The sequence below is a fragment of the Narcine bancroftii genome, chromosome 1, assembly GCF_036971445.1.
Source record: "Narcine bancroftii isolate sNarBan1 chromosome 1, sNarBan1.hap1, whole genome shotgun sequence".
NCBI classification, from domain to species: Eukaryota; Metazoa; Chordata; class Chondrichthyes; order Torpediniformes; family Narcinidae; genus Narcine; species Narcine bancroftii.
Window position 1 is genome coordinate 319,701,123 of NC_091469.1, and position 17,096 is coordinate 319,718,218.

Sequence of the window (17,096 nt, forward strand, 5' to 3'; positions counted from 1 at the left end):
TGGGAAAGAACATTGATAGTGGCACAAAGAAGCTATTTTTAAGTAGAATGTGGTTTAAATATGGAATGGACTTCTGAATTTGTGATAGGTTTCACGATGATCTTCAAGTTCTAGAGAGTTGCTCTGGTAGAGAGTTAGTGTGGACACAATGGGCTGAATTGCTCCCATTTTCTAAGCAATATGATTCTATGAAGTGGTTGGAGGACTAAAATGCACTTGGATGAATGCATGAAGAGTCATGCCCTGTGGGTCTATGTGAAGATGGGTTAGGCTAGGTAATTTTTACTCAAAGAACACGACATTGAATTTCAAATTTGTATATTTTCTGAGTGTGGTTCTTATTATTCTGATCTGGAAGTCATATTGTAACCCAGGATGTCTCAGCTTCAGGAAGTGAGCCATTTTAAAAAAAAAAGCCTATAAACTATGGCTGATCTTGTTTTCTTCTGATGAATGAGCAGTTAGTTTGTTGTTGGGTATATGGAATAGGTTCAGCACTTTCTGTACAATCTGTTGATCAAAATGTCAAACTGTAGCAATAGGTGATTTTTGACAGTACTTATAAATCATCATGGCCCTTCCCTTCATGAGCGAAGATGAACACGGTGCCTTGTAGCTCTTCTGCCCTCACAGAACTTTTTGTAGTTGTTGGCACATTGTGATGTGCCACTGCGAATCACGGAATACCATGCAGTGCGGGTTTTTTTTTGTGAGGCCCTCCTAGTCAGTATGGTTGACATGGAATGACTGGAGATTGCACTTGATTACGTCTTTGTAGCGAAGATGTGGGTGGCCAACAGGGCAGGGAGCATCTGGTAGCCCACCGTAGAGGACATCTTTGGGCAATCAGCTGTCCTCCATATGGACAGTTGTCTCAGAATTAGTTGGTGCAGCTGTCTCACAGCACTAAGGAGACTGGGTAAATCCTGACTTCCCATTAAAAATGGGATTAATATCAATGTTTAAATGGGTGTTAATGATTAGTTTGGACTCTGGTCAAAGGCCCATTTCTGTGCCATATGACTCTTTGAACATAAAAAGTCAAATTTTTCTTCAATAGCTTTTCAATATATGGGTAATTATAGTGGGAGGATTTTCTTTTCTACAATGTATAATTAAAGCTGAATTGTAACTTATGGAGAGATTAATCACAAATTGAACAATGACTCAATAAATATTTTTTATTTAGCATTAACACAAAAAAAATCTAAAAGATTAGAGCCTTGGAGCAGTGCTCTGGGTTTGAAATGGTTTTCTGTTAACTATACTTGAGCATGGTCTTGTTACTTCCTCCAGAGGTAAAATGTGAGATTGTGACTTTGGGAAGCTTATTTGTTCCTTGCTACCAGGTCCTAGGGGCTTGAATAATCTTCCAAAGTATTGAATTTTATGTTCAATATAGTTGTATTGATTACATTGTCTGCATTTAATTCTAGTGCTTAAGAAAGGATGGTGTTCAAATGATGCATCATACTTCGATCCAGGCCCAATGTTTATTTGTTTTACTGCATGTTGAAACTAGAATTTGGCTTTTTGTCAGCTGGTGCTAGAGATATTACTTCAAATACTAAAAGATCAAAGAAAATTGTTGTATTTTCTCTGTAAATGAAGTGCATTGAACTTTAACGTGCAACATTGGTAAATCTTTTTGACTAAGTTGTGGCAATCATACTTAATTTTTGAATAACCAAGTGATCCACATTTCCAAATTTTTATGGTCTTTTTATCTCCTTGTACAAAATATTTGTGAATCAGGTTTTGTGTGTTTATACATATCAGGAGCAAAGCATTCATCTAATATTAGATGTGGCCTATTGTGTCTGATATTGTCTAAGACGTCTAATATTGTGGCCTTTTCTACGTCGGAGAGACCGGTCGCAGATTGGGAGATCACTTCACTCAGCACCTCTACTCCGTCCGCAACAACAGTGACTATTTCAATTCTGAGTCACATTCCCAAGCTCACATGTCTGTCCATGGGTTTATGTACTATCCCACCCTGATCACCCACAGATTGGAGGAGCACCTCATTTTCCGTCTGGGCACTCTCCAGCAAGATGGCCTTAATGTTGATTTCTCTGCTTTCTGCTAAACTTGTTCGCTTTCTTCCCCCTCCCCTCTAGACTTTCCATTTCTTCCTTCCCCCCTTACCCACCCAGCCTTCTCTCCTCCCCCGATCGCTGCTGTCCACTCCATCCTTTCTCTATCAATCTTCTTCTGCCTTTACCATTCTCCCTCCTTCCCGCCCCCCCCCCACACATCTTTTGTTCAGACACCTGCAGACGTTCTCTCATACCTTGACAAAGGGCTCAAGCCCGAAACATTGGTTATGTATTTTTGCTTTTGCTACATAAAGGACACTGTTTGACCTGCTGAACTTCTCCAGCATCTTGTGTTTTGACTTCACCACAGTGTCTGCAGATTTTCGTGATTTACATTTAATATTAGATGATTGCTTTTTGTGCTGCTTGTTGTGTGACTAGACTTGACTTTCTAATGCCACCTTCAAATGTTCACACCTCTGCAAATTAAATTAATTATTTTGGAAAACTTTGTTGAAAGTGCGGGGCTATATTTTATTGCATATAGTTTATTCTGCATAATTTTCTAAAATGATGAGATATTTTAAAAGATGCGTCTTGTATCATTATAAATTATTATTTCTTTTTCCAGTTTATTCTCCAGATATGCCGTCTAGACTTCCAATTCAGGATATTTTTGCAGGATTGGTTACAAGTATTGGTACAGCAATAAGATACTGGTTCCATTACACATTGGTGGCCTTTGCATGGCTGGGGGTTGTACCTCTTACAGCATGTAAGTATTTTGATATGTTTTGCAATGTTTGGTAGTTCCAAATTATTATTATTACAAGTCAAAATTTTATGAAATGCTTTTCCTTTATTTTTCTGTCATTATGGATCATTTGATTTGTTTGCTTTACATCCTCATTTACCCAACTGCTTTCAACCCTCAGATTTGTAAGTTAAAAATTAAAGTTAAGGTTCAAGGTTCCTTTTTTAGTAATGCTCATAAATATACAAATGTGTTTACTTTTGTTTGCCCTGTAAAGGCTCACAAAGTGGCCTTGTCCAGTGCCCTTACCAAGAAGAGAAAGAGAAACAAAAGAGAGTCCCTTCAGGGGCATCAAGTGATTCGATGTCACTGCCTCCTGAGCTCTTGTAACCTCCAGACCCACTCGGCTTCCTCTCTGTTTCAGCTGTGAACCCAAGCTCCAAGCATCCAAGTCACTCTCCTTGACCCCTTGTTCCAAACCCTTGATAGGATTAGGAGATGTGTTGAGAAAGAACCATATTATCATGGAATAATTTGACTCAGAAAGAGGCCATTTATCCTCTGAATCTAATAGTTGCCCAGCATAGAATCAGGTTCTTTAAGCCATTGATGTCCGTGCCAACTATCCTGCACTCATTTTACCTGCAAACTTAAACTTGTTAGGTTCTATTTCCTGCTCCCTTTAAATTTAGCAGGACAATTGGAACCTTTATTGTATTTTTAAAAGGGTGAAATAAAAGTGCTTGGGAATTAATGAAGTAACATTCAATAGCTAGTTAACCTAGCATCACCCAAGTCCTGATGGTGCCAGGTTATTTGAGATTTACTGTAATTGGGCAGAGGTGGAGAGGGTGAGCAAATTTAAGTTTTTGGGAGTCACCAGCTCGGAGGATCTTTCCTGGACCCAAAACACCAATGGCATCATGAAGAAAGCATCTCCAGAGTTTGTGGAGATTTGGTATGACACCAGAATTCCAGGCAAATTTCTACAGAGGTATGGTGGAAAGTGTGCTGACTGGTTGCAACATGCTCTGGTATGGGGACACCAATAGCCCTGAGTGTAAATCCCTCCAAAAGGTAGTGGACAGAGCCCAGGACATCACAGGCAAAACCCTCCCCACTATTGAGCACATTGATGACTGGCGCTGCTTTTTGATGGCAGCGCTTCCTGTCAGCCCCACACCACCCAGTTCTGTTCTTGCTGCTGCCTTTAGGAAAGATGTGCAGGACAACTCTGATTATCCGAAATCCTCATTTATCTGAAATTTTCAGAGCGGAAATGACCTCACAGGTTTAAAAAAAAAGTTCATTCGACATGAAATTAAAATGATGATTGTCCTCATTTCAGGTAACTCCCTCCCATCTCTTTTTCCATTTCTTCTTTACCTTCCCCTACTGACCTTTCTTTCTAACTCTCCCTCTCAAAATGCATGCCACTATCTCCTAGCAGTAAGTAGTCAGAAGAATCCCTTGTCCTGGCATCATCAGGGAGAGCGGCTCCCGGGAAGATGTGGCATTCCCTTCCCTCCCTCCCTCTTCAGCATTCTGGAGCTCCCAACGCTGACTCTGAACCCTACCCTCAGCCTACTACCACACCTGCACACCTTGGTATGCCTGTGCAGTAGGCCGAGGGAAGGGTTCAGTCAGAACTTGGGCATCGGGAACTCTGGTGTCCAAGGAGTCAGGAACCTATCAACACGCTGGTGAGTGTTCCAGTGGCCTGGGAAGCCTCCCTGGGGATCAGTGACAGTGGTGGAAATGTGTCAGGGATCGGTGGTGGTGATTGGGAGGTTTTTGTGATTGGCGGTGATGTTGTGGCCCATTTCCTTTGGAGTTATGAAACTGGGCACATAACAAGTCAATTAGTTACAATTAAAATGGTGTTTTTTTTCAAACTTTTTCTTTCCACTCACATCCCACCTTAAGCAATCCCTTACTAATCACAGAGCACCGATGACATAGGGATTACTTAAAGTGGTATGTGAGTGAAAGAAAAAGGTTGAGAACCACTGATCTAAGACTTTCCAGGTTAGATTTTTTCCTCAACAAGCCCTAGGTTCACTGGCTTTGGTTTTTAGATGTTTACTTTTAAATAACAGAAGGCTTGTCAATGTTCAGTTTATCCCCTTGGCTACCACTTGAGTACATATTTGGCATTTTTCTTTTCTCTTCCCCGTTATTACCTTATCATTGGATATAATCAGAGGAGAGAAAATCGTGTCATTGCGAGAGGAGAAGCTTCAATTCCAGTTGATGGGCTATCTAGAAATGTACAGCTGATCAGCAAAAATTGATCAACAGCCAGCTAGCCTGTTGGGGTTGAATGTCAATGCTGCTGTATGAAGTTGTCCCTGGTTTAAACAACAGTCAATGCTATATATAAAAATATATTATTATTAAAGATATACTAGAACTATTAAAAATAAACTTTAAATTTTAATTTGACAGAAGTTAAATGTACTAAAAAAAATTTGAAGTAAATCTAAACTATTTGTCATTCCTCTCTGTAAAACAAATTGAACCTGCTGATTGTGCATAGGCACAGCTTCTGGTGACTTCTACATCATAATCTGCAATTCATTGCTGCAAACCTGAGTTATCTCACTGTGTGAAAAGTTCAGTGCCAGTGTGTAGTCAGGAAAGTAACAGCAAACATTTAACAGCAACTTCAGAGCTTTGGCAGCTGTACGTATCTAGATAGAAGTATAGAAGTTGCAGGGTAACAGGTAAATTCTGGCACTTCAACTGGATTTTTCTGTAAAATCCAGGCCATCAACATGGCAACTTAAAAATCACTTAGATGTAGGTTGAGACAAAAAGTAGTAGAATCCAGATGGAGAGGTTATGTCCAGAGTTGTGGCAGCAGTTTCAAATAGATTAGTACTAGCAAAAAACCAACGAGTAAAATTGTCAGTAGCTACTATTTCTATAGCTGCTTTCAGGTGGCCAGAATACCCAAATGTAAAGCCGCCTAAAATACCAAAATGTGGCTGTCGGGAGGCCACCTGAAAGTGGAGAACCTGGCCCCGAGGAACACTTACCTAACCCTCCACGGGGAGGTATATTTTCCGCTTTGGAGCATTCCCCCATGGCACCTGAAAGCAGCAAGGCAAAGCGTCTAGCAGCTTTCAGGTGCCAAGCAGCAGACGGGCTGATGACAGTCAGCTGGCAACCCGCTGACAGCCTCCCTCCCTGCTGTCAACAGCCCCCTGGTGCGGAACTACGGGGCTGGGGCGGCCGGGGCGGGACTTTGGGCCCCTGTCGTCCCGCGCCGGCCGCCCCAGCCCTGTAGTCCGCACCGGGGAGCTGACAGGCAGCGGGGAGTGGGGCTGTCAAGCAGCGGGGAGTGGGACTGTCGGGCAGCGGGGAGTGGGGCTGTCGGGCAGCGGGGAGTGGGGCTGTCGGGCAGCGGGGAGTGGGGCTGTCGGGCAGCGGGGAGTGGGGCTGTCGGGCAGCGGGGAGTGGGGCTGTCGGGCAGCGGGGAGCGGGGCTGTCGGGCAGCGGGGAGCGGGGCTGTCGGGCAGCGGGGAGCGGGGCTGTCGGCCAGCGGGGAGCGGGGCTGTCGGGGAGTGGGGCTGTCGGGCAGCGGGGAGCGGGGCTGTCGGGCGGTGGGGAGCGGGGCTGTCGGGCGGCGGGGAGCGGGGCTGGCGGGCGGCGGGCGGCGGGGAGCGGGGCTGGCGGGCGGCGGGCAGCGGGGCTGGCGGGCAGCGGGGAGCGGGGCTGGTGGGCAGCGGGGCTGGCGGGCAGCGGGGCTGGCGGCCAGCGGGGAGCGGGGCTGGCGGGCAGCGGGGAGCGGGGCTGGCGGGGAGCGGGGCTGGCGGGCGGCGGGGAGCGGGGCTGGCGGGCAGCGGGGAGCGGGGCTGGCGGGCAGCGGGGAGCGGGGCTGGCGGGCAGCGGGGAGCGGGGCTGGCGGGGAGCGGGGCTGTCGGGCAGCGGGGAGCAGGGCTGTCGGGCGGCTGCCCCTACCCCGACTCAGGAGCTGGCGTTTGCTCCGTGGCACCTTTCCCCGCTGTGGACCTTTCAGGTGGCAGAACACCGCCTTCAGCGCTGTCACCTGAAGGTCCCTTCGCAGACACTCGCAGCCGCTCCGGAGCCACATTCTTCCGGCGATTCTACCTGAAAGCGGCTTATGACAGAAGCACTGCACTTGATTGGCACCACCAGATATAAACAATGTTAACTATGTAGTCAGAGCAATAAGTATTACTGTACTTGCATGTTGCCTACAGGTTATCCTTGAGTTGCTTCACCCTTAGTGGCAAGGTGTTGAGACCTCCCATGCCATACAATTCTGGTGGATACAAACGCACGTTTTGTCCACAAGTATGATCACACCTTTTTTTTCTCAATTGTTTTTTTTCCCCTTTTATCACTTTTAAGAGTCCTTGGTATGCTTAATTGGGTTATTGGCATAACATCTTTGGAAGAGCTGACAACTAGTGACTGCTCTAAATGTGGAAATGACTGGGAACTGCTTTCTGCTGCATTGGTTCTGTAAACAATGTGTATTTGATGTTACCTGAAGACGTCAAAGATCTAGTATTTTCAACAAGTCAAGAGAATTTTTATTTTATTGTATATATTTTTGGATTTAGTGTGGCCTCAGCTATGCATAATTTTTCTACTTTGCTTTTTGTGTAAAAAAAATGTTGGTAATCGTAAAATATTATTATAATCTGTAAAATATATTCACTAATTTTAAAAAAAGGTGCAAAGTTGTGCGTTGCTTTCTCGTAAAAATAGTGTGGTAGATACTGGTATAAAAATATGAGTTGGGAAAAAAAATTGCCTTGAGAACATTTAAGATTGGTTTAAAATAACCTTTCTTCGGCACTTCCTCTTTCATTTAGGTCGTATCTACAAATGTTTGTTTACTGGCTCTGTGAGCTCACTGTTGACACTGCCACTGGATATGTTATCCACGTAAGTTTCCGCATTTTGCTTTGTTTTCGATGAAGTTGCAATTTTGAAGTAATGAATTGATTTAGAGAGGAACATCTAACAGATCCTTTGTTTATATTACTGTGAAATGAATTATATTTAGCAAGGCCCAATTTTGCTTTTGGTATCAGATGTAATCCTTTCCTCACCTACAAGTTGATTAGTCAAATGAAGGTTCATTTTTGACAGTTAAGATGTGGTTATTAATTTCTGCTTGGCTAGTTTGCCTCTGTGTAGTAGGTCTTAAAATTTCAAACTATTTAATTTGTAGAATTGATTATATGCATTTTGACTTTTGATTACTTACAGGGAGAATTTGTTGGCAGACTCTTTGCAGGGCTGCTTTGTGGTGACGTGCACACTGTGTGCATTCATTAGCCTTGTCTGGTTACGAGAACAAATCGTACATGGTGGAGCTCCACAGTGGCTTGATCAAAATCAAGTTCAACCACCCAACGGAGTGGGACAACAGAATGAGGTAGGGACCATTAAAGTCCCAAAAGGGCTATTAACAGGAAAAAGTTATTGATTTGATGGGATCTTGTGTTAACTTTCATGATCCCTGACAACCCTTTCATTTTTTTAATTATTCCTACTGTTAGAGTAGTTTAGAATTAAAGATGCAAAGCTGGCAATATTTGTTTTTTATTATATACGTTTATTTTTCATCATTCTTTAAATATGGATGATATCAGTTTAATTCTGCATACTGATTCAAGCATCCTCATCTCTTGGCAATTACAAATTGTATGCAGAAACTTGAATGTCAGATGTTGTCATGCTGGCTGGAATAAAACTACATGGTAACTTGGTTCAGTTAAGATTGTTAACTTATTTATGTCTAGTAACCGAGTGGCTGGAATGTTGTCGTATCCTGTTTTAGCCAGTAGTTTCTCTCCAGCTGCAACTTGAGTCTGATCAAAAGATACTAACTTTTTCCTCTCTCCTGCAACATCTCTCTGATATTATTTAGTTTAAACAATGGAATGAATGAACCATTTTTGATCCTTCAGCCTCAAGCTGCACCAAATGCTGCAGCAGAGAATCCCCAAGTCCTTCAACCAGCTGAGGAGGCAGAAGGAAATGTAGCGGCAGCTGCCGGGAATGTGCCTGTTGCGGAAGAGAATGCCAATGCACGTGCAGATGAGGGTGAGAACGAAGACGATGAAAATGATGAGGAGGATGATGCAGTCGTAGAAGATGGTGCTGATGTCAATAATGGTGCTCAAGGTACGGATACAAAATTAGTGGCCTGAGTGTGAGATCCTCCTTATGAAACCATTGTCTTCTCATGTTAGTGAAATTCTAATTGGGGCATCCATCTGGGTTTGTTTTTTTTAAACCCAGAGAGTTGTTGATCTGTGGAATGCTTTGCCGCAGAGGGTGGTAGAGGTGGCTTCTCTGGATAAGTTCAAGAGGGAGTTAGATAAGGTTCTTCTGGACAGGGGAATTAAGGGTTATGGGGAGAAGGCAGGGACAGGGTACTGATAGTGGAAGGTCAGCATGATCTAAACGAATGGTGATGCTGGCTCAATGGGCCGAATGGTCAGCACCTATTATTCATGATATCAATAATCAAAAAAACCAGTGACAACTGTGATTAATTCCAAAATACAATGATCAAATCATAAAATGATTTATGGCATAGGAGGAGATCATTTGGCCTGTTGCCTGTTCTCAACCAGAACAGCTCTTACATTGAAATGATTGAAATTTTTTTTTCTGTCAATATATTTATCCAGTTCCCTCTTGGAAGAGCACAATAGAACTTGCCTACACCATATCCATAAGCTGTGTATTCCAGATTTAAAAAGTACCATGCAAAAGATAATTAATGTTGCCTTTTGGGTGTTTTAAGCAAAATTACAGTTTCTGACTGTACCTATACATTGAATATTTCCTTCCAATATTACTGTAATAGTCTTAACAGCCATTATTTCCATATTTGTCTCCAGGACTTGTTTCATTTGGATACTTCTATTGATTTGTAATTATTCAGGATCCATTGTATCTTCCACTTTCTAGTACAGATATGCACCGCTTAATGTCCATTTGGGCAATGTCTGACTGCAAATACGTCCATGGTCCCATAATTATTCCCTTTAATAGCTTTATTTGGATTTTCTCAAGAAGATGATGTTTCACTGACTTCAACTCAAAAGCAAATTTTATCTTTTACTTCTCTGATAGCTAAATGGGCAATTCTGATTAAATGGAAGGACAATACTCCAACACACTTTCAATGGTTAAATGATTTCATGTCCTACTTAAGTTTGGAAAGAATCAGATTGACTATTAAAGATGTAAAGAATAACTTTTTTAAGTTGTGGACCCATTTATGGATTATTATCATATAACAAAAGCATCAAGGTATTTGGATGCTCCAATGATGAGCTGTCTGTTTCCTGGTTGATGTCATAATTCAGTTACCCCAAGTAAATCCTCAGCAAAAGAGATTGCTAGCTTTAACAATAGGAAATTGCATACTGTATACCCAACTGGTCTGACTTCCCTGCTCTCTCCCCGCAGACCTCTATCAGTCCCAACTAATCCCAGTGCCCTGCACTCTCACCACTTCCCCGTGTCGGTCCCCACACTGATCCCACTGCCCCGCTCTCCCCACAGCCCCGCGTCGGTCCCCACACTGATCCCACTGCCCCACTCTCTCCCTACAGCCCCGTGTTGGTCCCCACACTGATCCCTACTTACAAATAAAAAGTTTACAGGTACACTACAATATCCCATAGCTCTGCTATGGATACAGTATAATATGGTCTCACGACATCCACATTGCATAACGCCCAATTTCACAGAACTTATCATGGACATTAAGTGGCACATACCTGTATTAGTAATACAGTGTTTTTAAACTTTATAATTGGGATAGTTCTGCATGATGCCAGCTCTGTCCTCCATCTTTCCTTCTCCTCCTCCCATCACTGCATATCAGCTATCTTTCTTACACAAAATCTGTGCAGTATAAATTCTAGTGTTTTGACACACACACTTTTAAACTTGGCTTTATTAAAGTTCACCATTCATGGGAAGATTTTATACCAACAATTTGAATGAAAAAAAAACTGTACAAATGAGTTTGTTCATTTGAGGGATTAAAATTGTATTTCTCTTTTCAGATGACATGAACTGGAATGCATTGGAATGGGACAGAGCTGCAGAAGAACTTACATGGGAGCGTGTATGTGGTCATATGGTCACTTTTTTCCCCAAGTTATTTATAGAAGTTAATTAATTTACTTTCATTCCAAAAATAAAAAATCTATTGCAGTAAAATTTCTTGTGGGTGGCTGGTAAGATTGTTTTTATTTAAAATTGTATTTTTTCTATGATACAACCACATCAAGACAGCACTGAATCTTGGTCAACCTTGAAGCATCTGGGTGGTTGTCTTTCTCTACATATCGAGCTGGGATTGTATTAAGATGTTTAGTAGACTTTCAGAAAATTAATTTCAAGCCTGCTTTTTATCTAACATTGATTTTCAACCTCCAAACATAACCTTCCCTACCCATGCATCCCTTGGTTCTCCATGTATCAAATAAATTATTCATTTCTGTTTTGAATGGCATCAGTCTCCATAGTCTTCAAGGATAGAAAACTCCAAATGTTAACCACATTAACATGGATGAAACCCCCATGAATAATTTTCTCCACATTTCAAACCTAAGTGGCTTCCCCTTATTTTGAACTTGTGTCCCAAGTTGTAGATTCATTAACCTGGGAAACACTATCCCTATATTTACCCATTTCAAACCCTCTAAGAATGATGAGCATTTCAATGTGACTTCTAATTTTTCTGAACTCTTAAGAGAACTAGCCTACTCAATCTCTTATATGACAGATTTTCCATCCCAAAACCAATCTGGTGTATCTGGCTTTATTGCCTTTGTAGCAAATACTGTATATTTCGGTGTATAAGTTGATCCCCTTTTTCAGCCTCATTTTAAGGGTTTGATCATATATTGGGTGTATGTCTACCCCCAAAACTCATTATGCCTGAGATGTTGGGCGTTTGTCAGCATATGAGTCGACCCCCAAAATTTGCAATGATTGAACTATTGGGCATTGGGTGGAGGTGATTGTTATCATGGAGCCTCCATCAAAGTGACAAAAGTATAAAGCGAGTTTTAAAATGTGATTGAAATGGCCAAAAAAACAACAACTGCGCTGCTACAAGAAAATTTGATATATATGAGAAGTTGGTAAGGGATTGGAGGAAGAAAGAAGCGACTTTAACAAAAATACCAAAAAGACCAGAGTTGGAAAATCACGTTGTAGAATAGGAATGTGAACAGAGGCAAGAGTGCTACATAGTCACTCAAAATAAAATGAGAACATTTGCACTGCAGTGGACAAAGTTGCAACCAGTCCTCAGTAAGGATTTTGAAGCTATTGTAGGCTGGTGCAATTATTTCAAAAACAGGAAAATATCTGGTACTACAGTACAACTCTGATAATCCAAAATGGTTGGGACTGGGCACACTTGTAACTGTGTTTATACAACAACAAACCACAAGGTAAGGCTTTTTAAGCATTAAAATAATGTTTAATTCTCACCAAAAAAATACTGGGCTCCGCCAATCACCGACACCTCCCTGCCCTGTTTATGCCAGGAGCTCGAAGGTCCCGCTCCTGCCCAGGAGCCCGAGGTCCGCTGTTGCTGCCATCGAGAGCCTGAGGTCTGCTGCTGCCACTGTTGGGAACCTGGGGTCCGCTCCTGGCGAGGCCGGGAGCCAGAGGACCCCGGTCAGGTCCGTTCCAAAAAAATTCAGATAAATGAGTATTTTGGAGAATCTGATTTCAGATAATGGGAATTGTACTGCATGACAAAAAAAACAACAAAAATTGTTCAGAAACTACCAAAAAATCTTGATCAAAGTTTATTATATGTAATCAGCAAAAACATCAGTGTGCGTTGGCAAATGTTGGAAACATGGATGAAACCCCCCGTGAATTTTGACATAGGCAATAGAGCAGTGTTACTTCTGTAAATCAGAAGTACAAGCCACTAAAGGATCAGGTCTACCGTGGTGTTATCATGCATGGCTGACTGGATGAAGTTATGTTTCATGGTAATCTTGAAATGCAAAATTAAACCCAAAATAAAATTCCAGCAGGTATTTTTGCGCATTTTCATGAAAAGGATGGATGAAAATAGTGTAAAACTGGATAGACAATGTGTGGAACAGGTGGTCAGACAGTTTGTGCAAGGAATGGAGTTTGCTGGTCTGGGATATGTTTCTTGGCTACTTATAGTAGATTACCACAAAACACGTGGCAGTTATCCCGAGTGGTTTAATGTCTCTATTGCAACCTCTCGATGTCTGTTTGAACAAGCCGTTTGAAGACCATGTGCCTGAGGAACGGAATACATGGATGAGAAGTGCAGAAAAGTTGTTTACAAAAGGCAGGGCAATCCGTGCTGCATTATTTGGTGTGCTGTGTGACTTCGTGCTCAAAGCATGGGACAAAGTGAAAGTGGAGACTATGGTGGCTCGCCCACGCAACAGGCAAACCGGCTCACGGAGTCATGGGCAAGTCAGCGGCAGATCTGACTGAGAGTTGATGTTGTAAAGGTCGTGGAATCCGCAAGCATCATCGGATTCCAAGGGATTTAAATGTGAGAGTTCTATTAAAGTCAGTTGGTTCAACTCACTTTCAACTCTCCGTGGTTCCTAGTGCGACGACAAGACTAATAAAATCATTTAAAAAGTGCGGTATCTCTTGTGCAATCAATGGCACGGAGGATGATTTATTGTGGAATACTGACAACAAAGCTGAAGCCACCTCATGAGATACAGACTAGGACCTGTATGATGACTGTTTAAACAGTGAGAGTATGGATGCGCTTACTGCCATCTTTGTCTCAGACGATGATAGAGATTTTGAAGGGTTCTAAACGTGTTTTCAATAAAAAATTTCAATTAAAATTTGTTGCAGTCAGGGTTTTTTTTTTGTTTTTCAACGATCGGCCTATACATCAGATTGGTTTTCAAGGGTTGACTTTTATGCCAAATTGGCATCCAGTAGTTTTGTGCTGAATTTAAGGGCTCAAAAGTATATCTGACATACAAGTCAACGCCATTTTTTGAGAGTTTCAAGATTCGTATGCTGAAATATACAGTATATCCTTTCTGAGAAAGACCATAGTTTTACCCCAGATATGATCTCAGCAATGCCTTACATTCCAGTGGTGATAAATGGATATTTAGCTGAACTATAAATTTAATAATTGAATAGATGGTTATACTTGAAAGTTGATGCCTGGCAGAAAAGATGCTATGTGGCAGCATTCATAGACATACAGTATGGTAACAGGCCATTTTGGACCACAAGCCCATGCTGCACAATTACACCCAATTAACCTACAACTCCTGGTACGTTTCGAATGGTGGGAGGAAAGTGGAGCCCTAGATGAAACCTATGCAGACATAGGAAGAACATACCAACTCCTTATAGTCAGCTTGGGATTTGAACCTCTGTTCCAATCGCTGGTGCTATAACAGCGTTGTGCTAAATGCTACGCTAACCATGTCACTCCAATTAACAATGCATGAACATAAACTGATTTTTAAATTGATAATGGATAATTGTTTATTTAAGAGACTAATGTCATGAGGTTTATACTTGAATAACTATTTGTAGATCCAATTAGTACCTTTTTAAGTTAAATAGAGAATTCATAGGTCAAAGTGTGCAATGTAATTTCAGCTTTAATTATGTAATTTTAATTTATGCAAATTCAAAGTGCTTTAATGTATTGAGTAGTTCATTTTTGCTTATGTGCAAATAATTGGATAATTATTTTATGAAAGAGGTATGCAAATTCAAAATTGGCAGCTGATAAGATGGATGTTTAAACTTATCCTTGTCTGTTTTATAGATGCTTGGATTGGATGGTTCACTTGTATTTTTGGTAAGTTTAAAAATAAATTTTTTAAACTTATAGCTAAAATGAGTACAGTCTATTTTTTATCACATTTTGTGGACAGTTCATCTTTTAAATGAGAGAGTTAGTTAAAAGGATGTGTGCATGCAATTTAGTTGCTTGTTAATGTCATTCAGTAATGAACCTTTTATATTTGGATTTTATTCTTGAGCGTGTGTAAAAAATATTTTTAAATCTTTTATGGAAGTAAAGGTGATTGTTTTTAACTGATTTTTATTTTTCTGGTAGGAACATGTCTTTTGGGTAGTTTCTTTAAATACGCTTTTTATTCTTGTGTTTGGTAAGTACCTCATAAACTTAATAAAAAATCTTAACTGTCGTTCCATAATGTGCATATTTTAATGGCTAAATTCACATACAATGTTTTAATGTTGGTGTTTGTAGAACCCCCAACAACATCATTCTTTCAGAATTGAATGAATGCTTTCAAGAACAGTGGGATTTTGTAGAGCAATTATGGATTGCACTGAAGACCACTCCTTGCAAGATCCTGACTGCTTTGTCACTTGTGGCTGGGCTATCCTTAAGTTGATGTCCATATTCCTGAAATGAAATGATTGAAACATTTCACTTCTGTGGCAGTTAACTTATTAAGCCATTCCAATAGCAAGGTCAGGAATGTATCATGGGCAAATGAGAACCATTTCACCTTTATCAGAAAGTTTCTAGATGCTGTGATTGTAGTTTACTCAAAAATTCTGAAGAAAGCGTTTCTAATGTTCCAAAGATAAAGATACAGAACCGGTGTTATGCGCCTGAGCCCTTTGTCAAGTTATGAATAAAAAGCAGGCGGACATCTAAATAAAATGGCAGGAGGCAGTGCATAGGTCCACAGATTATGGATGGGAAGGCATAGGGGAGGGATAGCTCTGAATGGAGAGGTAAGGGGGTAAACTGCTGGAGAAAAGACAAAGGGATGGAGAAGAGAGGGAGACAGGGGTGTGGCCCAACAGAAACCGGAAACAGCCTTCTCTACCTGGCAGAACTTGTTCTACCCTCAGTAACCTTCTTTGGCTCATCCCACTTTCTCTGTCAAAAGTGTAGCCATGGATACTTGCATGGTTCCCAGCTATGCCTTCCTTTTTGTCGGCTATATGGAGTAATCCATGCTGCACCCCGACTTAAGCAAGGCTCTTCAACTCTTCCTTCCTCTGCTCCATTGATGATTACATTGGCGTGGTCTCATGCACCAATGATGAGCTTGTCAGCTTTATCCATTTTGCTGCTAACTTTCACCCTGATCTCAAATTCACATGGTCCATCTTTGGCAACACTCCCCTTTTTCGATCTCTCTGTCTCCATCTCAGGAAACAAACTTTCTACAGATGTTCTCCACAAACCCACCAACTTCACAGTTACCTCAACTACACTTCTTTACACCCTGTCCATTGTAAGGATTCTATTCCTTTCTCTCAATTCCTCCATCTCCGTTGTATCTGCTCCTAGGGGATGAGGTCTTCCATTGCAGATCATCTGAGATGTCCTCCTCCTTCAAAGAATGTTGCTTCCTCTCTATCACCATCAACTTGGCCCTTATCCACATTTCCTGCACATCTGTCCTGGCCCCCTCTCCCCCTAGATGCAACAAGAACAAGATTCCTCTTGCATCTGTGCGCCTCTGCATCCAACATATTATCCTCTGCAATTTCTGTCACCTACATGATCCCCTCTCTGTCTTCTGCAGGACTGCTCCCTCTGTTGTCCACTCATCCCTTCCCACTAATTGGTACCTACCCCTTTGACTGCAGAGAGTGCCACATATGCCCACACCACATCCCTCACCACCATTTGGGAAGCAGCACTTCATTTATTAATCTGGAGGGGTCCTGTACTGTATCTGGTGGTCCGTTGTGGCCTCCTCTACATTAGAGAGACAAGTCGTAGACGGGAGATCATTTCTTGGAGCACCTTTGCTCTGTCCGCAGTAATGGCAGGGATCTCACAATGGTCAACTGTTTCAATTCTGCTCTCTGCTCCTGTCCCGACATGGTTTCATACACTGCCAGACGAGGTCACTCGCAATTTGGAGGAACAACACCTAGTTTTCCATCTGCGCACACTCCCACCTGGATGGTATTAACATCAGTTTCTCCAGTTTCTGTTGGGCCACTCCTGCCTCTCTTCCCCATCCCTCTGCCTCATTTTCTCCAGCTCCCTACCCCTTGGCTATGAGCCCCTTGTGGAGGGAACATCATGCAGAGATGTTGACACTGACAAAATGGGCAAACAGCCTGTTTTGGAGTGGTGACTGGACCTAGTTGGTTGTGCTCAGCGAGATGCATTGTTTGGAAGCTAAGCTAAAACCTTGACTGTCATCAAGGATGCTAACGGTAGTTAATGATAAGTTTTTCGTACAATTAGACAAAACTAAAGCTTTAAGAAAAATGTGATG

At 41.9% G+C, this 17,096-nt stretch overlaps 1 protein-coding gene and 1 long non-coding RNA gene across 5 annotated transcripts in view; one reads left to right on the forward strand and one right to left on the reverse strand.

Moving 5' to 3' along the window:
• Window positions 1–17,096, forward strand: part of marchf6 (membrane-associated ring finger (C3HC4) 6) — a 105,083-nt gene that overhangs the window by 33,757 nt on the left and 54,230 nt on the right. For all 3 annotated transcript variants that reach the window (XM_069906835.1, XM_069906845.1, XM_069906854.1), the window contains 7 exons: window positions 2,674–2,817; window positions 7,647–7,719; window positions 8,047–8,215; window positions 8,751–8,967; window positions 10,872–10,933; window positions 14,639–14,671; window positions 14,933–14,984. In XM_069906835.1, the coding sequence (XP_069762936.1) occupies window positions 2,674–2,817; window positions 7,647–7,719; window positions 8,047–8,215; window positions 8,751–8,967; window positions 10,872–10,933; window positions 14,639–14,671; window positions 14,933–14,984 (750 nt within the window). The remainder of the gene's footprint in view (window positions 1–2,673; window positions 2,818–7,646; window positions 7,720–8,046; window positions 8,216–8,750; window positions 8,968–10,871; window positions 10,934–14,638; window positions 14,672–14,932; window positions 14,985–17,096) is intronic.
• Window positions 15,053–17,096, reverse strand: part of LOC138747591 (uncharacterized) — a 69,372-nt gene continuing 67,328 nt past the window's right edge. For both annotated transcript variants that reach the window (XR_011347570.1, XR_011347569.1), the window contains exon 3: window positions 15,053–15,247. This is a non-coding gene — a long non-coding RNA (uncharacterized lncRNA). The remainder of the gene's footprint in view (window positions 15,248–17,096) is intronic.